This window comes from Haemaphysalis longicornis, unplaced genomic scaffold (assembly GCF_048455015.1).
Source record: "Haemaphysalis longicornis isolate Haplotype H1 unplaced genomic scaffold, Haemaphysalis longicornis Haplotype H1 scaffold_2, whole genome shotgun sequence".
NCBI lineage: Eukaryota > Metazoa > Arthropoda > Arachnida > Ixodida > Ixodidae > Haemaphysalis > Haemaphysalis longicornis.
The window spans coordinates 294,310,653-294,333,910 of NW_027526295.1; the positions used below are offsets into that span (position 1 = coordinate 294,310,653).

The 23,258-nt window shown below is 51.6% G+C and overlaps 1 protein-coding gene across 4 annotated transcripts in view; it reads left to right on the forward strand.

Annotated features, from left to right (window-relative positions):
- Nucleotides 1-23,258, forward strand: part of LOC144170866 (PHD finger protein 20-like) — a 137,551-nt gene that overhangs the window by 43,092 nt on the left and 71,201 nt on the right. For 2 of the 4 annotated variants that reach the window (XM_077700895.1, XM_077700894.1), the window contains exons 9-11: nt 358-405; nt 1,368-1,751; nt 19,054-19,488. In XM_077700895.1, coding sequence (XP_077557021.1) covers nt 358-405; nt 1,368-1,751; nt 19,054-19,488 — 867 coding nt within the window. The remainder of the gene's footprint in view (nt 1-357; nt 406-1,367; nt 1,752-19,053; nt 19,489-23,258) is intronic. The other 2 variants (XM_077700897.1, XM_077700896.1) reach the window with 2 other exon arrangements.

Consider the following 23,258-nt stretch of genomic DNA (forward strand, 5'->3'; position numbering starts at 1 on the left):
AAATGCACAACTGGCCTTATTACATGTTAAATCGATTTCTTTCAATTAAAAATCTCATGTGAAGTTTTACTGAAACAAAGTAGATTCTATGCATGATATGGGGGGGGGGCACAGTTTTGAAGAGGGGCTTCTTTTTTACGCCATCTAGGAAAAGTGGCTTTTCTCAGTAAGAAAAAGTTTTCATTCCTCCTGGGATCAAAAGGCACGAAATTTTCACTGTATGCACATAAGAAGGTGATAATGAGAAGCATGGACAGCTGGTTTGGAGTTGTGTATGTGTGGGTGTTATGTTTTATCCACTTAAGTGCTCCCTAACTGATTTTTTTTTTCCCCTTTTTTCTTTTTTAACCCACCAAGGCATAGAGGCGTCAGCGTCTGCGCAGTATACGCCAGATGGCAGACGAAGTAAGCCTTTTTTTTTTTCTTTGCACTGTCCTCTGTACCACCTAGTAGTCTACAAGCCCACAGGAGCAGCACACTTCAGAATAGAGAGAGTTTTGCTTAGCCAGCCAGGGCTTGAGCAGTGTCTGCGCAAGCCAGCCGGAAATTCTGTTGAACTAAACTTCTGAAAAAATTTTGGGTGGCTGTACATGTGCAGGTGCATGCGTGACGCGTGTGCACATGCCTTCACTGGTTTGTAAGGTGGCACTGCAAGCTTTCCTGTCACCTGGCATAAAATGCTGAATTGAGCAAACAGGTTTTGAGGCTCTTGTTGTGTTCGGCATAGAAGGCAGGATTTGGCCATGCACACAGTTGTGAAATTGTGTGGTCTTGAAATTGCAGGACACGCTGGTACTTCCACGGAAGGCGCATCTATTAGGTGCACACAAATGGCATCGGCTTGTAAAAAACTCTGAACGGTGTGTCTCACCTCAGCCTGAACCGTACAATAAATGACCTGCCTGTGGGGCTAGGAATTCTGCCAAAAGGTTTAGTTTTAAACCTCTAGAAATTGGGGAGGCTGCTGGCGGGCACTTTCCACCCTGCCCTCTGTGTGCCAAAGATGGGGGCCACAAAACAGAAGAGCCTCTCAGCTTCTGCTGTGCTTTTCTGTCTTGGGCTAAGCTTTTGTCCGCACTGGGAGGACAGAGAACGCTTGCTTTACCGGTGACCCAGCTTTGAGAAGGGGCCAACTAGCTGTATGCGCAGGCACTTGCTGCCCGGCTTGTGTGCAAGTTTGACAGACAGTCTGTGCAAGCTGAAGGGGGTACACCCATCCCCTTGCGTCTCCTGCAAAGGTTTCCATTTTCTGTGGGCTGCAACCTCTCGTTCCCCTGCGGGGTTTCACCCGAGTGCTGTGCATGTGTGCATGGCGGCTGCTGCAGTGCAGGCGGGCAGTGCCCTCTCTCGCTGTCGCCCTCCTCCAGTTGCCCCCAAGGAGTTCATCATCGAGGAGGACCACAACCACTTCAAGTGCCACTTCGACGGGTGCCACAAGAGCTTCCGCAAGGGGCCCCTGCTGGCTTCGCACCTCAAGCACTACCACAGTGGTAAGCTGGCCGCGCCGCAGGCCGCCTTGCCCGGCGCACCGCCCAGTGCTGGCGGGGACGCGATGAAGGAGCCCCCGCCGGGGCTGGAGGAGCCCCCGGAGAACCCGCTGCTGCTGGCAGCGCTGCGAGACAGCCCACGGGGACCTCAGGAGGGCCACGAGGGCGGGGAGCAGGCGGCGGGCGCCCAAGAGACCCCCCTGGCTGCATGCGGGAAACACGAGGAGCCGCCCGTCACGGGGGCCGGACAACCGCCGGAAACGAGTGAGTCTGATGCTGCCCCGCCACTCCGAGCCCCCACGCTGTGACCTGCCGTGGCAGCGAGTTGCTGGGGGGGAGGGTGGGCTCCTAGTCTGTCTACCAGGCAGGGAGCTCTGCGACCTTGCTGTGTGCCGGGGTAGCTCCAGTGGACAGTGCACCCTGATTCCCTGCATTTACACTGGGGTGCATGGTATACTCAAAACCCCTCTTTTAAACAGGGTTCACACAGGTCCTTGAAAACCTTGAAGACCCTCAAATTTACGAGTGTCATTTTCAAGGCCTTGAAAGTACTGGAATTTTGGTGGTCCTTGAAAACCCTTGATTTGTTCATGGCCGTAATCAGTGGCTCTGTCTTTTCACAAGAATTTAAAGCGTTTGTTGTCATTGAATTTAGGTTTTATTTATGTAAACAAAAATGTAGCAATCAAGTTTTAGTGTAGTATGAAAAATTACCATACATTGAGTGGACTTTCTTTAATAAGCATGAGGCAGCATTAGGTGCAAGAACCTCTGAGTGCAATCAGTGTCGTGATACAATGCAGTGAAATCTGGGTTCTGACATCCAGCATCTTTCTTCCACCGTAGCCTGTTCATTCTGCTCCTTGCTTGTTTGCTGCATCTCGTCTGATTTTACGTCCAAGTGGTGGTTGTGGACATAGTTGAAGTCCGTCAATCCTGGGAAGTGCACTTTTCAGCGGCCGTGGCTGAGAAAGGTCCCGTGCAAAGACAGGGTTCCCCCAGACCCAACGAGCGCGAAGGGCGGGAAAACGTTTGACTCTTGGTGAATGGGAGAGTCGGTGCTCAAAAGCCGTAACAACATGAAGACAGCGGGCAGTAGCTCCTTTACAGAGTACCTGGTGCTGTACTTGGGTGTTGGGCAACAGACAACTTTTGCATTGTGTTGAAAAAGTTATGCGGTGAACCCCGCTGATACGTCCCCCGGACTTACGACGACCCGCATCTTGCGATGAATCACTGCGGTCCCGGCAAACTCCTAGTAGAAACAGTGCATGAAAAACCCGGATGATGCGACGCTCGGGTGCACGTGGCCCACTTCATACGACAGACCCTGACGGAGATAAATTCCAATCTTTTACACCGCATTGCCACTTCGTGCCAACCTTTTTCTTTTTTGAACCTTTTCTTCACCAGTCTGCACAACTTTTCTTGCTTCTGAAGGTGCAGTTAGCCAACAAAGCAACTTCCATAGCCACAGTGTGTCAGAACAGAACGAAGACGGGAAACTAAAAACGAAAAGAAAAACGATATTTTTGGCCAGAACAAAAACGTAACCAAAACGTTAATTGAACGTAACCAAAACGTTATTTCAATGTAACCCTCGCAGGGGCACCTTGCGTTTCAAGGTGACGGTAGTGGCGACACCGCGGACCCCGAGCCCATGTGGGTTGGACCCACCCACGCCCTCGGCTGTGCGTGGCTTTGCCGTGTCCTAGGAAAAGGGCATCCTGGTGGTTGAGCCAAAGAAATTTAAGCAGAAATCTCAACTCGCACACAGTTCCATAGAACCCTTGGGTATTGATGAAGCTTGTAGCCTTGTCACGGCACATATCCTTGACGCTGCAGAGAACTTCCTTCCCCAGACTTCTGGTAACACAAGTAACCTAAGGCGGCCCTGGTGGAATGAAGAGTGTTGACAAGCACGCCAGGCACAGAACAAGGCGTGGGGCATTCTTCGCAGGTACCCCACTGCGGACAACCTTGTAGCGTTCAAGCGCACCAAAGCCATGGGAAGGCGCATTCGCCGTCAGGCCAAAAACAATAGCTGGAGGTCCTTCTTAACTTTAATAAATTCTTTCACCGATACAAGAAAGGTTTGGAACAGGATAAGAAAACTTAACGGACAAAGGACATATAATTTACCCCTTGTTAACACCACTGGTGGCACCCTAGAGGACCAGGCAAACGCGTTGGCACAACACTTCGAACACGTCTCAAGCTCTTCACATTACACAAGCACATTTATACACTACAAAAAGTCAGCTGAGCGGAAGTCCATACGTGACCACAAGCAATCAAATGACTCCTATAACTCTCCATTCTCCCTTCACGAGCTCATGACTGCGTTGGCTGGTTGCAAGTCTTCGGCACCAGGTGCAGATAACATTACGTATGGCATGATCAGACACCTTCATACAGACACAATCAATACTCTCCTGTTTTTATTTAACAGAATATGGCGTGCTGGGCACTTTCCTGAGGCATGGAAACAGGCTATTGTTGTGCCACTGCTGAAAGAGGGAAAGGATGCATCCTGTGTTTCAAGTTATCATCCAATCGCCCTGACCAGCTGCTTGTGCAAGCTGTTCGAAAAAATGATCAACAGAAGGTTACTATACTTCCTGGAATACAATGGTATTCTTGACAGCTGCCAGGCAGGTTTTCGGTCGGGCAGGTCAACAACAGACCAACTTGTCGTTTTTGAATCCTATGTGAAAAATGCCTTTGTTAACAGTTTTGTATGTTCATATTTTTTTTATCTAGAAAAAGCATATGACACTGCCTGGCGCTACGGCATCCTGTGGGACCTTTTGGTATTTGTGGGAATATGCTTAATGCCCTTGAAAGCTACTTGTCTGAACGAACATTCAGAGTGAGGGTCAGGGCTGCAGTATCTGCGCTGTATATGCAAGAAAATGGCGTTCCTCAGGGTGGAGTACTTAGTTTCACACTTTTTATAGCTAAGATGAACACACTTGGAAAAGCTCTGCCCCGCACCATTTTTTACTCCATTTACGTGGATGATGTTCATATCAGTTTCCGGTCCCGTAACCTGTCTATCTGTGAACGGCAGTTACAACTTGCCACAAACAGGCTTGTAAAATGGGCTGACGAAAATGGCTTTAAGCTAAATCCTCAAAAGAGCACGTGTGTCTTATTTTCCAAGAGGCGTGGTATTCACCCTGAGCCCACCGTCCAGCTCAGTGGAGTGGCTGTGCCTGTGAAGAAAGAACACAAATTTTTAGAGAGTGTGCTAGATGAAAAGCTGTCATTTATTCCACATATAAAGCTACTCAAAATAAAATGTATAAAGGCAATGAATACCGTATTTACTCGCGTAATCCTCGCACTCGCGTAATCCTCGCACCCCTAATGTGAGCCACCAAAACTTGAATTTTTTGGTTCCTCGCATAATCCTCGCACCCCCAACTTTGCAGCGGCGAAAGTTGCCTGCTCGCGAAACCCGCATGGCGCACGCGCTCTCCAACGCGCGCCCTCCCCTGCCGCCTCTCCGTTCGGCGGAGAGCGCTGTGTATCCAAGGCCATCCAGGCGCCCTAACAACCTGCATAGCTACTCCCTAACATGCTACTCACACTATTAGAGAGTTTTAGAATAGGGGAAGGCGGCGTTGGGGGCCCCCAAGAAGTTAGGGGAACCCAAACGCAAGGCGCTCGCGCGCGGAGAGTTTTAGAAGAGGGGCGCCCTGGACTGGACTGGACTGGAAAGGACTTTATTCACATCGATCCTGCAGTGGGCGGGGGTTTGTTATGACCCTCGTCCCGACGTGGCCGGTCGTCGCATCTTCTTCGCTACCCTAATAGGCGCAGGCCCCTTTACGGAGTCCGTGCTTTTCGAGTGCAGTCCCCGACAGCCCGCAACCGGCTTGCGTTGCTCAGCTCGGCTCGGGTGATGGGAACTTTAGGCTTAGCGTCGTGGCGGAAATTTGATCGCCGCTATCTGTGCAACTGCGAATGACAATCCGTAACACAACTTTTCACCACACTGTCATCCCCTTTCTCGCATGTGGAAGTGTATTTCAGCTATAACTGCCGTTTGAGCGATCGGTGACCAAGACATCTGCATTGCCTGTTTCGATGCTTCCGCGCAGGTAGCGCCATCTCTCGGCCGCTCCGCGCACCGCGCGCCGCGGCGATCGGTCGGATCGCTGAAGTTCGCTGAACGTCCGCGGCTGGTCAGCGTAGGCTTAGCATCACGGCAGATATCTGATCGCCGCTTTTAAAATAAGCCCTGACAACAAGCCCTAGCACAATTTTTCATCACACTAACAGCTACTTTTTCGCACGTGGAACTTCTTTTTAGCGATCAGATTGATTCGGAAGAGCAGCGACAAGCGGTTGCTACCGTGGTCTGCGCCGGTTCGAGCCGCTGAGCGTGCTGAGCTGGCAGGCGCGGTCGGCGTGTGCGCGGACTGTTCTGAAGGCAGAAAACGCTTCACGATTACCTGCTTTATCCATTCCTAGCGATCGTCGTAGTTGATCGGGTGACGAGCCGCAGGTTTCGCTTCAGCCATGGTCACGCGCAGTCTCGCTGGCTGCGAGAGCGACGCAAGAACGCAAACTCCAGCTTTGGGGCGCCCGCTATTTCAGCAAAATAGCGTGCGCGCTAAATGCAAACCCAAAACCCCAAGGACGGCTTGGGTTTCAGTAATCGTTAGAGAGTTTTAGTTTAGCAAAGCGGCACCGGAGGCTCACGCTATGGCGGTGGGTTGCCGGGACCCAATTGCGTAGGAGCATGCGGGAGGGTGAGGAGGTTGTCCCTCTGTGGCATAGAGTTAATACTACTGATTCAGCAGAGCCAATGCGCGGGCATGGCGAAGGCCGGCCCGCGGAACTAATCCACCCTACAGGAACAAATTTGCACTTGCCCAGTGGGGCCCCGCCACCCGCCGCCATAGCGTCAGCGGACGGTACCCGCTATGCTAAAACTCTATTATCTTGCATGGTGGCTTTTATCCGCACCAGAAAGGAACTGAATACCTTGCAAATGATGTTTTGCTTCTGTTTTGCAATTGGGTGGAGTATACTCGGGATTTATTTGCATCAAACTTGTGGCGACATCTAGCGGCTGTTTCGAAATATGTAAAAAAAGAAATCCCAATGCTTTATTCCAGGGATGCAGGCTGGACTATAAATAGCCAAATTGGGCTAATTGCTCTTGTGGTTGGCGGGAATTTTTTTTTTCATTGGGTATTTTGCTATTTCTGGGCTATTGGGAGAGCCGATTGTGAAAGCTATTTTAATGCATGTTCGAGCCTGCCAACTGGGAAGCAATTTCAGTGGCTCCTTGGAAAAGTCTCCCCTAGCAAGGACAAGAAGACCATTATTCTGCAGCAGTGCAGTTCATTTCTAATGGCATGTGTGCAAACACTTTGAAGCGCCTTCCATCTGCTCTGACACTGTTAGGCGACCTCCACGCCAATTACTGGACAATACTGGTGTTGAGAGATGCTTTGGACACAGCCACCGTTGATGTTTAGTTGCTCCAAGGGGCTCCAAAACTGTCATTTAGGTGCTCCAAATTGCTCCAAAATTAATAATTTTCTGATGAAAAAATTGCTCCAAATCACCGTTCACCAGTGGCACCACTGGAAAAAGACCCCCTTGAGGTGTCCTTCGTTCCTACTGACTGCACTAGAACAAGTAAACGTGTGCAGTGTCCCTGGCAAAGATGGCGTGACTTGTTCTATGCTGCGGAATTTAGATAACCAAACTAGAGACTATGACCTACTGGAAACATTGAATTCAATTTGGGCCTGTGGACAGCTGCCAGAATCTTTCAAGCTTGCTGTCGTTACACCCATTCCCAAGCCTGGGAAAGTCCCAACCGAGCCGTCTAATCTACAACCCATCCCTTGATGTCGACATTGTGCAAATTACTTGAACGATGGGGACTAGGTACATGACTTACCCATTACTCGGAAGAAGAGACTGGATACAGAACCAATGTCGCGGCGGGTACTCTGGTGCACACGGCATCATGGACCCCACATCTTGGCGGCTGTAGATCTTCGCAAGGCCTTCGACACTGTCTCCCACCAGGCGATACTAGAATCCCTTTGTGAGGCTTACCCAGGTAAAAGAGTGGGGAACTTTGTACGAGCCTTCCTGGCAGACCGAACATTTGAAGTACGTGTGAATAGGCCGCATTTCAAGAACACTTGTGGAGCACCCCAGGGTGCCTTAACGTCCCCAATCCTATTCAACATCGTAATGGCCAAGCTAATCAAAGGCGCTGCTGCCATCACAGGGGTTCACGTCACAGCTTATGCTGACGACGTGACAATCTGGATGGAGGCCAACATCACCCCACGACTGACACTGCCGTACAGGGCTTGCAACATGCGTTGGACACATTTACGGCCCTCCTGATTCCCACTGGCATGGAGGTGTCAGTAACGAAAACGAATTACTTAGCTGTACGCGGCAATGCCACTAACTGAGAACGTATTCATGGCATGCCCTCCAGCCAGCTCCTGACGGCTGAATTCGCATACTGGGTGTACCGTTTCATGAAAACGGCTGAGCTCAAGGGTGGCTGAGACAGCTGAAACATAATGCATCTCTGGCACCTTCGGCAGTGCTTCGCAGGATATCTCTCAACGCCTGGGGCAGGCAGAACTGGTTTCCAGAGCGGCCTGCGGGGCCATGTGTTGCGATCTCACGAAGCACCAACTTTACCAACTAGATGTCTTGTATCGGGAGGCTCTGAGGGCTATTACTGGCCTTCCCTGTCACACTCGTGTGGAAGAGCTCTGTTGCTATGCTGGCTCGCCCACGCTTGCGGATACATATGTGCGCGCATGGCAGGCACCAACGACCGTCGCCACTGGACACACGAGCCACTCATCCATCCGCACGTTCACCCTTGAGAGGACACGCTGATTACAGGGTGCTGACCAGCACCCCGCAAACAGGCTCGTGCCACTCGTGCAGCGCAGCGTGCCACACTGGTGCAAGTTACCGACTTTCAGGCATTACGTGTGTACATGGATACCTCCTGGCAACCTCGCACGAGTGCTGTGGCACTTGCAGCTGTGGCAGCCAGCAGCAGTGAATACAGCATTGGAGCCTGCATCATCGACTCTGTTCCAGACGGCGCGAACCTTGGGCTGCGTGCTATTCAGCAAGGCCCATGCCTTGCATGTTGCGTCCCCCAGGCATGCACTCAGCGCACTTACCACCGTGTGTACGCGTTCACGGACTGTGCCGAGGCCCTATGTTTCCTTATTGGCATTCCATGTAGACACTCCGCCGCACACTGCATTAAACATTACTGCTGCTCCCTGCACCAGGTCTCCCACACAGCTGTTGCAGTACGGTGGATCCCTGGCCATGTAGGGCTTGCCGGTAACAAAAGTGCCCACAGGCTGGCGAGCGAGGCATGTTCGTCGTATCGCCGTCAGCCGGGGGAGAGTATTGCCAGAGCAGCCCACTTTGGTTCTGACAGGGAGCGTCGCAGACATGCTCGGCACTTTCCCCTCCATCGTGATTTTCTGTTTTCTGGTTTACCCCGCGGAGTGCAGGTGTTTCTGAACCGGGCCTCCTCCAGCTTTGCCATTGCCACCAACGATGTGGCGGGGTTGCAAGGATGCCGCGTTCACTTTGGGACCCTAAGCAACGACTCCTGCCAAGGCAGCACCCTATCGCCTGCAGTTTCTCTGACGGCAACCTCTGAGGGAAACCCCCCTTCTGTACCCCACAGAAATTCAACAGACCGTATCTGCACCGAGTTCCTTCCCTTTGCTCTTGGACCCCCTGTGTTCTGCTGCACATTCCATGGCACATCTAAACCAGAGAGAGAGAGAAGGCTCTTTACTAGAACAGAAAGCCGAGATGTTTGCCGTAATTTCTTCGCTGACCTGCTTCTCGGCAGGGGAAGAGGGAAAGAAAAGGCCCGATAGATTACAGGGCAGAAGAAAGAGAAGACAGAAAAATAACAACAAAAAATGACGCTCAATTTGTGAGCAGTGGGATTAAAAAGTCTGTCTTCTAAACTCTAAATCACTGTAATGGCGCCAATCTCGTCCAGATAGTCGAGCAACGCCTCCAGTACTTTGCATTGAGTTGGTGGAGATGGCCATGGATCAAGTACTTTCAAAGTCATTGGTCCTGGGCTGAGGCACTCTAGTTTCTGCACCAGACTGCCCCTTGCGTGTATGTACGCGGAGCATTCCAGCAGCAAATGCTTCACGGTTTCCTCTGACCCGCAGTTGTTGCAGTAAGGGTCGAAAAAGGTATGACTTCGTAAGCTCTACGTTGAGACGAAGTCGGTCGTATAACGTCTCTAATCGGCACGGAAGTACCTCTGGCAGCCTCAACCTGAGCTCAGGGTCTATGTAGCGTAGGAAGGCATGGTAGTGATCTGGAAGGGACCAGAGGCGGTTCCGTTCCATTAAAATGAGCACCTTCACCATAGTTGTGGCGTCACGCTTAGTGAAAAAAAATCTTCCTCACGCTGCGCATTTCCAGCCCCCTGTGAGCAGCTTCATCCGCCTTCTCATTTCCTAAAACACCACAGTGACCCGGAAGCCACTGGAATGTTATACGGTTTCCAGCATCGTTGGCAAGGTGGGGCGGGTATGTGATGTCCCGAGAGGAATGTTTATGAATGGTGAAGCAGTCGCTGCGTTGCTTGCTGGCTTTGGAGAGCCGCCTTCGAGTCTGTGAAAACAGTCCATTGCTTTGGCTTCTGGCATAAAATGTAGCGTATAGCTTCTTTCTTTGATGGCGTGAAGCTCGGCGATCATAGATGTCGCACGCTCATAGATCATAGATGTTGCATAGGTAGGAGAACATCTGGCCAGTAGAGGAAATAAATATTCTGAGGAACTGTGCTGAGGTGTGCAGGAGCCACCTGTGAAGTTGTGGTTGCGTCAGAGTACAGCCGGCTGATATGGTGAAGTGTTAATTGTAGGAGTCTACTTTGAGGCATGCTTTTTTTGGAGTCAGTTGCGGGGATGCTGTGTCTGATATTTAGGGGCGAAAGGGTCCAGGGTGAAAAATTAGATGGCATTGCTTTTGGTGCCTGGGAGGGAACAGAAAAATTTAATGTCCCGAGTGTTTGCCCGAAACTTGAATTTTCGACCATGCGTGTTAGTATATGGCTTTTGGCGCACAGCCGATGTCGCAGATGTACTCGCACAGTCTCCTGGAGTCGAATCACGTCCAAAGGCAGACAGCCAGCTTCAGTGATCGTACCTAAGCACGACGACCCTTTCGGGAGGCCGAGGCAGATGTGGAGGCAGTGGCCGCACCTAGCTGCTTTCTGCTTGTGGGCGGGGGCTTCTGGAGGGCAGGGAGGCTGTGACGCAGTAGACCGGCGAGAGAGGCTTTGCAGAGCAGTACCATAGAGCGACAGCCACTCCCCGAGCGACTGCCGGCGAGATACCCGAGGATTTTTGAGATTTTTGTACGGAGTTTCTTCACTTCAGGAGCCCAGGAAAGATTCCGAGGAATCTCTGGGTTCGCACATATTGTAGGGTGCGGCCTCCAAGAACCAGTGGGTATCGTTTCTAGTGCTTGCGAATAAAAGCTAAAAAAAAAAAACAGACTATGCCCAAGGCCTTCCGCACCTTGTCTCGTCTTGCCTGGGCCTTGCCGTACTTTGCGCCCAACACTGCCCGGTGAGGGTTCACTCCTACCAGCAGTGGATTTGCCCCCACTTGCCGCGCAAGGTATTTGTTGACAGCGCTCTGGACCCTTGTCTGTGTGGCCTCCATGGCTGGGCATCCTCCCTTCCCCTTGCGGCTTGGGGCCGCTCTTTCTTAATACCTCCCTTCCTATCTGCAAACTCGGCCAAGCTGGCGACCATCAACGTTCGTCCCTACGAAGATGCGCCGTGCCGCCCAAACCCGTGTGTCCTCCCGAGCCGGGAATGCCGATTGGCTGCAGCATTTAAGGGAACCCGCCAGTAGAGGCACTGTAGTCTTCAGCGCCAGGTCACGAATTTATGTCGCAGTGGGTCAGAATGGTGACTAGGATTGACAGGTAAACAGTGAAAGAAAGGAAGATCTTTCTTGCATGTTTGTGCGGCCCCTGCTTTATGCAGAGGTGTAATATTTGGTGTAGGTGGTATAGGATTGCACGCTAGAAATTGCGACCTTCGGAAGCCTATTTAGGGCCCCTTTAAAGGGACACTGAAGTGAATTTGTCAAGCTCCCGTTTTTGCTTGCACTGCGTAGACTGGCTCAAATTAGCACACTTTTCATCGTTTATTCGGTTGACAAATCAGTAATTATTTTACAAAGCGCGAAAGAAGAAAAACTACCATGTGCGGTTTGCGGCGGCCGCACCAACTAAAGCTGCGACGTTAGGAGGAGCGGGCACCGTGATTGGACGATGCCCAAGGTGTGCAACCAAACAAGTTTCGGTTTCGGTTTCGGTTCTGTAAAACACAACCGTTGGCGTTGTTGGATGGGCATTCTCAATAACTCAGTAATCATCGTACCGCGCTTCTGCCATGTTGTCAGCTGTAAAAATGCATAAAGATAAGCCTCCTAGGACGGATTGGAATCGTAGCATTCACTAGCCGAAACCTACGCAGTGCATGAACGCCCTCCGCGTACCCGCAGACGCCCAAATGTCATGCGCTTTTCCCCCATATTTGGAGCTTGCCTCCCTCATGCCTGTGTCGTAAAAAGCGTGTTCGCACCAGGCCAAGGGTCTGTTCATTCTGGCCTGTGCCCACTGCCTGCAAGCAGTCGGTGCTTATGGCAACAGCACGCCAACGAGAACTTGCTAGCACACCAGTGCCAGCCTGCGCGCGTTTTGTGAACTAGTTCGTGGAGCCATGAACGTTGCGGCCCAAAAAACGGTGAACTCAATATAGAAAACATCAGCGGAAAACGAAAAAGTTAACTTACAAAAAAACAAAAAAAAGCACGTACCCGCGGGGATTCGAACTCGTGACTTGCAAAATACTTGCGGTGGCATACCTAGCAACCCAGACCGCTCGGCCACGGAGCGGGGTCCGCTGGCATTGGTAATATAGGGTATATATTGTACAACCAGTTTACACTTTTCTTTAGTTTTGGCATTTCAAGCAGCTTAGGTGACTATTTGTTGTATTGCGCTCGTGCAGTAAGCGTCGCCCGAGTTTCCACAATAGCTCACGTCTAGCAATTGCATTTCGTAGACGGAAAAGCATTCGCAGATGCGTAGTCGTGCTGCTGACCGCTGTGCTTGTTCGCCCAGCGCAAAAAAGTGCTTCCCGCACCCTAGTTTTACGCTGTACGGTAAAAATATCAGTTGATTTTATTTCCTTAGTACCTATATTGACTTCGCTGACTCTTCTCCCGCCTTCAAGAGGCCTTATATTTTCCTACTGGCATACCAGTCAGCGAAGCGTCGCATGTGCGCTTGTGCAGCGCTTGTGTGAAGCGACCTTGACTTGGAGCTAGATACAGTGTACAAACTAACCAAGTAAAGAAAGGCAAATTCTACCATTCACAAACGTGTCCTGGCTTCGTTTCAACTGAGTGAACGAATTGCGACGACCCGTCGGCGGCCGGCGGACGAAATGCTGGGCCGACTGACTCTGTCTGAAGGCCGGGGAGCCGTGCAGTAGCGCAGCCAATTGCCAGCTTATCCCCTCCTGACGTCACACGAAAACGCCGCAGAAAATGGGCGAGCGTAAAGAGAGGAGGACAGCATTTTCGAATTAATTTTTCTACTAAATAAAATCGCGTAAACGCGCCCAGGGTGGTCGAAACATGGCCTGGGGACTCCGGACTACAATTCGCGCAAGTAATCCCGCAATGTTTACATATCACTTCAGTGTCCCTTTAAAGTTCGCCTACCGCACCTGAGTTCTTCTATTGGTCTTCATGGTAGTCCAACGCATGACGCAATGGAACTGTAGGCGCCTAAAGAAAAACCTAGGTTATGTGTACAAAATCCTACACAAACACCAATCAAGTATCCTATGCATACAGGGAATGCACTTGAACTGTACACAAACCAACTTTCTCAATGGATACTCGATATATAGAAGCGACCGAGACAGCTGCTCTCACTCCTCTGGAGTGATTGTTCTTCGGAATTCTGTCCTGTGTCAACCTCCTCAGTTACTCACTGCCCTCGGAACTGTGGCTGTCAGGGCAGTCATTCTTTAGCAGATTAATGGCAGTCTGCTGGTTATACATCCCTCCCGATTACCGTCCATCTGGGTCAGCATTTGAGTCCTGAGTGCATGAGCTTTCAGAACCCTTTTTTTTGCAGTCGAACCTTGGAAAAACGAAACTGCCAGGGAAAGCCGAAAAATTCGTTTTTGTGGGAATTTCATTCCCGTGAGAATGAACGTAAACGACAGGAAAATCGCACGTGAACTCAAAATTTATTTCCGAAAGTCGGTTATAACACTTTGCGATCCTTATTGCGGCAACTTCACAGCTCAGCTCTCGCACTGCAAGAAGTGGTTCATTGCTAGTCGTCGTGCGCGCCTAAGGACTGATTTGTGCCAGATGCATCCAAAACGCCCCGCGGATTCGCCTTCTCTGCACGTTTCCCTCCTTGGTCCTCGGCACTGAGTATGTCCAAGCATGTAAGCGAAGTCCTGCTTCTTCTGTTGACAAACTTTGCCAGCGAGTGGCACCTCGTTCCATTGCCGCTCAGAACACGAAACCAAGTGAGCACTGCTTTGTTGAAGTCAAGGGCACAGCTGCCACTGTTTTGTTTTGCACACTTGCATCATACATAATAGTGGCGTCCTTTTTGTTTGTTTCTCACAATGGTAGAGTGAGCTGCAGGCGGTTCCAAACTCGTCGGCGCTATCCTCCCTTCCTCTACTTGGGCCACTGACTTGGGAAATGATGGCTGTCTTATCTTGTAGCGATGAAAACTTCTGCTTTTAGGCTGGCGCAGGCATCGTGTTGGTAGCAAAGGTGGCGCATGTGCACAAAGTACGAGTGAACAAAGGCGACCTCCGAAAGTGGCGGAGTGGCTTCACCAAAACGTGCCGTCAGGGCCTGTCGTAACTGAGCTTTTCTTTCCTCCATGGTGCCAATAACAGTACCGGTGTGCTGGGTTCCTGGACACAGTGGCACTTTAAGCAAAGAAATCGCAGGCCAGAATGTTGCTGTGGTCGCATTCTGCAGTGGTATAGATATCTCGCAAGTCCCCATTCCACACATGAAGCCACTGGTGCGGGGGGTACACCAAAAGCCGTGGGAAAAAAATCTGGGACGCAAGTGAAGTGCATATTGTGAAGCCACAAGTAGGTAGATACATTACAAACAAAAGGAATTCACGGAAATGTCTGTATGTAGACTTCACATAAGCGACACCCCCGCAGCTCATCCATTCCTCTTGAATGGTACGCGACCACTAGTTTGCAACTAATGTGGGGAACAATTTCCTGCGCTCCACATGCAACTCGAGTGCACATCATGCGGTGAAGCCAGACAACTGCACTCCTCTGAAATTACAGGTTCACAGACAGGCGTCCTTTATTAACTTATCCTGCAGATGTGGGATTTTTAAAACCGATCTCGTACGGTGCGTGATCGCGGATCCTTTCAGCCTCACGATTTCTTTGTGTGCTCAGGTGGCCCGGCTCGCGTAGCGTGCTCTGGAAGCTCCAGGCCAACGTTACTGGAATACAGTGGAATCTCGATGATGGGATTCTGAGTGATACGAATTTCTGAGAAGCACTGGTGAAATTGCATTGTTTGCAGTGGGCAAAATTTCGGCGGTTACGAACAGACGTGCGTGGCCCAGCGGATGGTACGAATGAGCCAGCGAGGCACCCGACTCAAGTGGCGGTGACGCACGGGCTCTCCCCCCTCCCCCTTTGTCACTCTTTCTCCAGGAATGGCTGGGCTGTTGTTTTCTGCTCGCGAAAACGTGCCGTGCACACCACAGGCGCTCTGACGCCGCCGCAAAAGCACGCTGTGCGCGGCGCGGCCGGCAGTGGCAACATGGCAATGGCGTCGGCCACGAAGTGGTGTGGGGTGCTCAGGCGAGCACTTCTAACTGCTCTTTAAAATGCCGCTAAGGCACACATCAAGTTGGTTGTGGGGTAAAGGAGCTGATAATGTGGGTGAAAACGGTACTGTAAAATATCATCCACGCCGCTAGTGAAAGCGTCCATGAAATATGTCCTTGGGTGGCAACCCTAAACATCTCCGGCCAAGCCAGCCGCCTGTCCCGAGCGCTTCGGAACTGCCGCCATGAGGCGCGCACCTCTCCATTGGCGCAAGTCGTCAGGCTCATACCACTGCTGCGCACGTTCAAGGTAGAAGCTGCTGCGGGTGCGAAATCATCGACTCGGGTGTGAAAATATAACGCACGCAATGCCGACGTGCATGAATTGTGTGCAAAAACGCTCCATGCGGTTCACACCGTGACTGTTGCGGCGTGTCGCGAGCTTGGGCACTGCGAGTGAGGAGACGGGGGTGAAGTTTCACACGCTCCAGAAAGGACTGCTCGGCGACATGGAGGCTAAAAAAAAAAAGCAGAAAAACATCCCGGATTTCTTCACGCAAAAGTGCGAGGTCCCGAGAGATTCGTATCATCGAGATTCTACTGTAGCTTCAGTTGTAAAACTCGGTGGCACTGTGTGGAACCGCCGCCTGCCCGTGCGCCTTGTGGCGCTGCAGTTGCCCCGAGCTGCACTTCCCCCCCTGGGCGGCCGCAGGGTCAAGATGCACGGGGCGACTTTGGCAGGTCATGCGGCTGTCGGTTGACGCCAGATCACATCAACCAGAATTTATAGCACTGCACAGGCCCGGGATGACCCGAACCCCAGCTTGCGGGCCGGGCCAAGGGGCCTGAAGCGTTTCAAGGCGGGATCGGGATCTGGGACGTTAACGCTTCCCACGGGAAGTGCAGACAATAGCATCACAAAGAATGCTCGGAGTCTAGTACTCCCACGCACTACTTGATGTCAGTTGTACGTATTTTTTCAAACGCATTTTTTTTTGCCAGGACTGATAGTGACTGTGCTCTTATTTTAATGTAATTTCACACACTGCATGATGATTTTATAACTTACCAATGATACGATTACAAGGAACACGGAAGTGGCAAATGGATTAATTCAGACGACCTGGGGCTCTGCACCTATGTCCACGTACACGTGCGTTTTACATGTCGCACCCACTAAAATGTGGCTGCTGCGGTTGGGAATCGAAGTCGTGAGCTAGAGGAACAGCACCGGTGAGCAACCACTGCAGCAACCATTTCAGTGCACCTACAGTACTCGTGGATTGAATTGTGGCGTGGTCAACAAGGCAACGGCGGTTCCAATTAAGAACACACGCTATTATTGCACCGATGGGATGTGAACTGAAGACGGTGAAATCTAAAGTACCGCACTACTTTACGTTAAATTTAAAATTACCAGACCTGCCCTGGCCTGGGCCTGAGACGACAGACTGGCCCGGTCTGGGCACACTTGTGGGGCTCGGGCTTGTGGTCTGGCTGTGTGTGTGGGCTATACACTTGTTAATTTTAATTCACAACAGTTGGGCTGTTCTTTTCGTGAATCATAAATGTGCTCTCACGAGCTAGTTGATAACTGCCCCAAAGTTTTTTTACACAGGACATGAGATTGATACGGAGTGTGTGGGAATGGTATGAGCAAATTTAATTTCCTCCCCAGCGTGGACAGCAGTACTTTCTAACAAAGACATACACGCACATAGTTTTATTTGGACCATTGATGCAGAAAATAGTGGCTATCAACTAGTCTGCTCAATGTGCACATCAAAGTAATGATACGTGCAGGTTCAGGGTTTAATTCATGTTCTTGAAAGTGGTGCATATTGAATTGGTGAGACGTATATCTTTGCATTCGAAATCATGCGTTGAACTGCGTGCGGCTTTGGTAATGACTGCGTGAATGTATCAAATACACCGGGATGTTCGCTTACATGGAATCCTAGCCATATAAGCTCTGTTTTAAAAAAACACAAGGGAGAAATTCTTCCGCGACTTGTCAGGTGTATATTAGCCCTGATTGGTAGTGCGGAAACAGGACGATGGACGCAGGGGACATATCTGCTTCTTTGGCACGGGCACGCGATACCAGTCTGCAGAGCATGAAGCATCAATTCTAGAGAGCTTAAATTCTTCACAAACGTGAACGTGATGCAGGCTTCATCAAATTTTATTTAAAGACGGGCGTGTGTTTTTATACTAGATTCCTGAAACAGCGGTGGAGACCCAGTCTTGGAAGTAAAATACACAAGTAAATGTACCACCCCATTGTATGTGGATGTGTGATGTTACGAATTCTTCAACAGAGAGCGCCAGCACACGTGAAACTGTACTTGGAACGCCTGTAGGCAGTTCACCTGCACGGGATGTAGGCTGCGGCGGAGCTGGAGGGAGCGGTGTGCAAGACAGGGTGGCAACTGAAGTTGTCCTAGTAACGTTGCTCCAGGTGCCATCACGCCTTCACCATAATCACCTTCATCGGCCATTACCACTACGCTATGTATACTACAAGTACTGTGAGGACCCTCTGTAGCTGCATGTACAGCATTTCTAAGCAGTAGCACCTCGCACGTATTCTAGCTACCAGCACATTCAAGGAGCACCTAACAGTTTTGGCGCTTCTTGGTCTCAGATACTACTACTACTACCTACTGCTACTACTCATTTGCTGCTGGCTGCGTCTTGATTGCAAGGACATTTTCGAAAATATGGAGCAAATCATTTTTTAATTGAATGGGAAAAGAATACGTATACTTTTTCTCTTTCCCCCCGCTTTCATTAATATAGAACTATAGAACTAGCAGAATTTTTTTGTGTCTGCGGTGGTACCACTTTTCGAGGAAGCATGCCAGCAACGCATGAGCATTTGGTTCGATGCCAACATTCGCGAGGCCTCGGAAAGATGGTATTGCCATAAAGCCAAAGACGACGCAGCTGTCTTGAAGCAAAAACAAGTTCATTGGAGGAAACTTTTGCTCCTCCAACAACTGAAAAGATGCACAGGCGGCAAAGCAGCAGTCAACAAAGTGACATGCGTAGGCGAGTGTGGGCGAATTGGATACCGCGGCGTGTGCTCTGCAGGCTTTTATCTTTTGGCACGAGTGTTTTTGGAACGGTTGATTTACATTGAGATTATTATAGGCTAGTGACGTTAGGGCAAAACGCTCTCCTTATCAGAATGAAAGAACTCATGCGGTGTCAAAATAAAGACGCGCTTTGCTTGGGACACAGATAACACAGCCGGGCGCAGCCGGGCAGTTATCTACAAACAAACCCAATGCATGGTTCGCGGCAATATGTTTTTCTTCAACAAAGCGCCAATACGGATCACGGTCCTACGAAGGAACATCTTGCTTTGCGGTCCAAGTTGCGAAGGACGTGGGAGCTGGGAAAGCACGGCTGATTTAACTGAAACTGAACAAACCGCTTGGTACATGGTAGCTTTGTATTTGGTTGCTTCTATGCTGCCACGCATAACCTCTGCCTTGCTTGCTCCTGGTTTATTGTGACGCAAGCAGCTACCGCAGTCGCTGGTTGTGTCACGCTTGATCAGTGCACGATTAGCGACTCCTGGGCACTTGAAGGCGCCTCTGCGGGTGTGTTGCAGCTCCTCACCCTGGCGCGGGGCCCGGGCAGCCGGAGGGGTCCCTGGACGAGGCCCCCCTGGCGTCGCCCCCTGCCCCCGGGGAGCCGAGCTTGGGAGCAGCCCTGCCCCCCCCGCCAGCAGCCGCCCCTGCCGTGGCAGCCCCCAAGCCGCGGCGCCTGCGCTTCGTGCCCCACTTCCCCACCCTGGTGGCCGGCCGGGAGAAGCGCAAGATCGCCCGGACGGAGAAGGCGCTCATTGCGGACATGGAGGCGGCCGCTGCCCGCAGGGGCCCCTCGTCGTCCGCGGGAGGGGGGCCCTCCTTTGGCGGCGGCAAGCGCAAGCGCACCTCGAGCACGCGCAGCGACAAGTCGGACGAGGGGTCTGCCAGCGGCAGGCGCAGCCAGGGCCTGCCCAGGGACGAGGGCCGCAAGGGGAGAACCACCTCGGAGGCAGCAGGTGAGCAGCCAGAAAGGACGGTTCTCTGCCCCCGTTTTTTTCACTGGTAGCATAAACTTGCTGCAAGCCCTTTCGAGGATGTGGCAGTCAGAATCCAGGCCTTTGCAGTTAACACACATTTTCCTCCTTTTTGGGTTTCTTAGTTTGAACACCAATAAAGAGCTGGCTCCAGTTCAGTGGCAGTACTTGTGGGCTGAAGTACCGTATACGCTCGACTAATGGCTGCGCTCATGTAAAGGTTGCTCCCCCCAACTTGGCAGTCCAAATTAAAAAAAAAAAAAAAATCTCACCAGCAAACGGCAGCATCGTCGCATCTCGCGTATGGCGCGCGGCGCATTTCGCAGGAGCCACCGGATGGCAATAGCTGTCCTGCGACTTCATCGTGCGGCGCTATCTGTGAGCTTCAGGCGTGCGGCACTATCTAGGAGATCTTGTCGCTTCTCTTGCCGGCGCCACTGATCCTTTGTACCACCATTCATTTTGGCGACTGCCTAGCACAACCGCTTGCGATGGAAAAGAAAAACCGCTTAACCACGTTTGATGCTGCGTTCACACTTCAAGTTGTCGTGTGCGCTGAACAGAATGGAAAACGTGCAGGCGGCCGCAATTTCCATGTTGACGACAAGTGCGTGCGTCGGCGGTGCAACCAAGGGGAAGAGCTGGCCACAACAAACAAGACTAGGAAAGCATTCTGTGGCAAGCCTTGCAAATTTCCAACACTCGAGAAGAAGCTCATGAAATACGTCACGGACGTCAGGAAAAATGGCTACACGTTGTTAACCGAGATGCTCCACGTCAAGGCCCTTGCAGTCGCACGCCACATGAACATTTCACCTACGGATTTCAAGGCAAACGAGGGATGGCTTTGGAGATTTATGAAGCGACAGCAACTCAGCATCCGCCGCCGTACAACACTCTGCCAAAGACTTCCACACGAGTACGATGACAAAGTGATCAAGTTTCACCGCTGTGCTTACGCGCTGCGAGCGGAGCACGAGTACCGTAAAAACCCGAATCCAAGACGACCTTTTTTTCCAAAAATGGAAACGCCAAATCGCAGGTTCGTCTTGGATTCGGGTGCGAACAAAAATCCTAAAAATAAAAAAGAGGGGGGGGGGGGGGGCAGCGGCCGCCGCGAGTATACCTAAACTCACGAATTTATTCTCCATCGGAACAAAATAATGTGATCAGTCGCCCAACGATTTGTCTAAAAAACAAGCGCGGTCTTGGGTGCCTGAATGAGCGCGCGCGCATGTCCCTCCGTGGGAGACAGGGAGCATGCACGCATCGAGGCCGTCGAGGCTCGATGCGTGCGTGAGGCCGTCGAGGCTCGATGCGTGCGTGAACCGCGAAACCCAGCGCAAAATATACATACCGTAAACCATGCGCGGCGCGGGCGCGAGCAGTTCATATGGGTTCGCAAGTACGTCTGGTTGGGAGCACTGCGGTAGAGAGTGTACCTAGCTGGTTGGTCCGCTCTGTCGTCTGCTACGGCGGTCCGCCGTGTGGATGCTCTCGCCGCTGCATCGGACCGCGGCGGACCGTGACGTAGCATCACGTGACCGTTTGGACCGCGGACTCGGTCCGTCGTGTGGATCGGCCTTTGACGTCTTGCTTTCGCTGATCGTGTTACATCGCGCCCATCGCGCTTTCAGTTGTAACTCCACTTTCGAAGCAGCGGATGCGATGTCATCCCGAAGCTACTACACAGCGTCGTTCAAGCGAAAAGTCATTGTAGTCGCGAAGGAGACAGGGAACAATCTCGCTACAGCAAGGAGGTACGGCGTTTCCGAGGCAAATGTTCGATGGTGGATGAAGGACGCTGATCGCCTGCAAAGCTGCTCCGGCACTCGGAAGGCATTTAGCGGGCCGAGAAAAGGACGGCACCCAGAACTTGAAGAGGAGTTGCTGACATTCGTTCGGAATGCAAGAAATGGCTGCATCGCCGTCACAACCGAGATGCTGCAAACAAAAGCGAGGGAAATCGCTCGGCAGCGTGGCCTTTCCGCAGCCGTGTTCAAGGCCAGCAAACATTGGGTGCAGCGGTTCATGAAGCGCTCTGGACTCTCTCTTCGACGGCGGACTTCAATTTGTCAACGCTTACCAGTCGACTTTGAAGAGAAGCTAACCAGCTTTCAAGGCTACGTGATCGGACTGCGGCGCCGCCACGGCTATTGCCTGGGTCAAATAGGGAACGCGGACCAAACTCCGATCTACTTCGACATGCCCCTGACCCGAACTGTAGAGGCAGTTGGAGCCAAGCAAGTGAAAGTGAGAACGACGGGCAACGAGAAGCAACGAGTTACTGTCATGCTGGCCTGCACTGCCGATGGGAGGAGACTGCCGCCCTACATCATCTTCAGCAGGAAGACTCTTCCGAAGACGGAAGTGTTTCCTCGTGGAGCCATTATCCGGTGCAATGACAAAGGGTGGATGACGGCCGAACTGTTTGACGAGTGGATTCGGCTCGTCTGGCTTCGTCGTCCCGGAGCACTCCTGAGTCCGCGGTCCATGTTGGTCGTGGACTCCTTTAGAGGCCACACGTGCGATACCAGCAAAGCGTTGCTGGCGAACAACAAGTGCGACATGGTGGTCATCCCAGGAGGGATGACTTCCCAGTTACAGCCTCTGGATGTTTGCATTAATAAGCCTTTTAAGGACAGGGTCAGGTGCCTGTACAACGAGTGGATGCAAGAAGGTGACCACGCGCTCACTCCAACGGGCCGTCTGAAGCGCGCGTCGCTGTCTCAGCTTGTGGGGTGGATTTTGGATGCGTGGCACGGGATTCCGGACACCATGGTCGTTCGCTCGTTCCAGAAATGTGGCATTTCAAATGCGCTAGACGGGTCGGAAGATGACCTTCTCTGGCAAGAAGTCAGTGACAAGGAAGTCAGCAGCGATAGTGATTCGGAATAAATGCATGTAAGCTTTCTTTTCTTTTTTTCCAAAATTGCTTGTTGTCACTTAAGGGTTCGTCTTGCATTCGGGGTCGTCTTGGATTCGGGTTTTTACGGTACCACCTATCCCAGATAGGAAACACAGACCAAATGCCTGTGGGGTTCAATTCTCCTGATAACACGGCGCTCAACCAAACCGGAGCGAAGAGCGTCCTTGTGCGCGTTGCACTGTACTGCTATCTGTCACAGCGGACGAAAGGAATCTCTCCTCGTACGTAGTGTTCAAGCAAAAGACTTTACCCAAGGAGAGCTTCCCGAATGGAATCATCGTCAGAGTGCAGAAAAACAGTTGGATGTCCGATGAACTAGTGGTGGACTGAGTGAGGACGGTGGGGACTAACCGGCTGGGAGTCGGCCTGCTGCGATGCAGGGAACTGCTCGCATTGAAGAGCCACCGGGCAGAGCGCGGGAAGGCTCGTCTTGCAGAGGCTCGTACGCATTTGGTGGTCATCCCTGGCAGTTTAACAAGCATGCTGCAACCACTGGATGTGTCTATTAATAGGCCGTTTAAGGCAAAATTCAGACGCCTGTACACTGAATGGATGGCAGCGGGCCACCATGAGAAAATGCCGACCAGACGACTAAGGAGGGCGTCACTTCAGCTGGTCTGCCCTTGGATTTTAAACGCGTGGCATGCGGTGTCCACGGACGTTATTGTAGAGAGTTTTAAGGTCACCGGGATTTCCAACACCATGGACGGCACTGAGGACGATTAGATACAGGAACGTGTGGATGACCCGACCAGCGATACCGATGAAGACATCTAGCGAGGTTGTCCGCAGCTAGGTGCCAGATATCTCATCATTACGTATA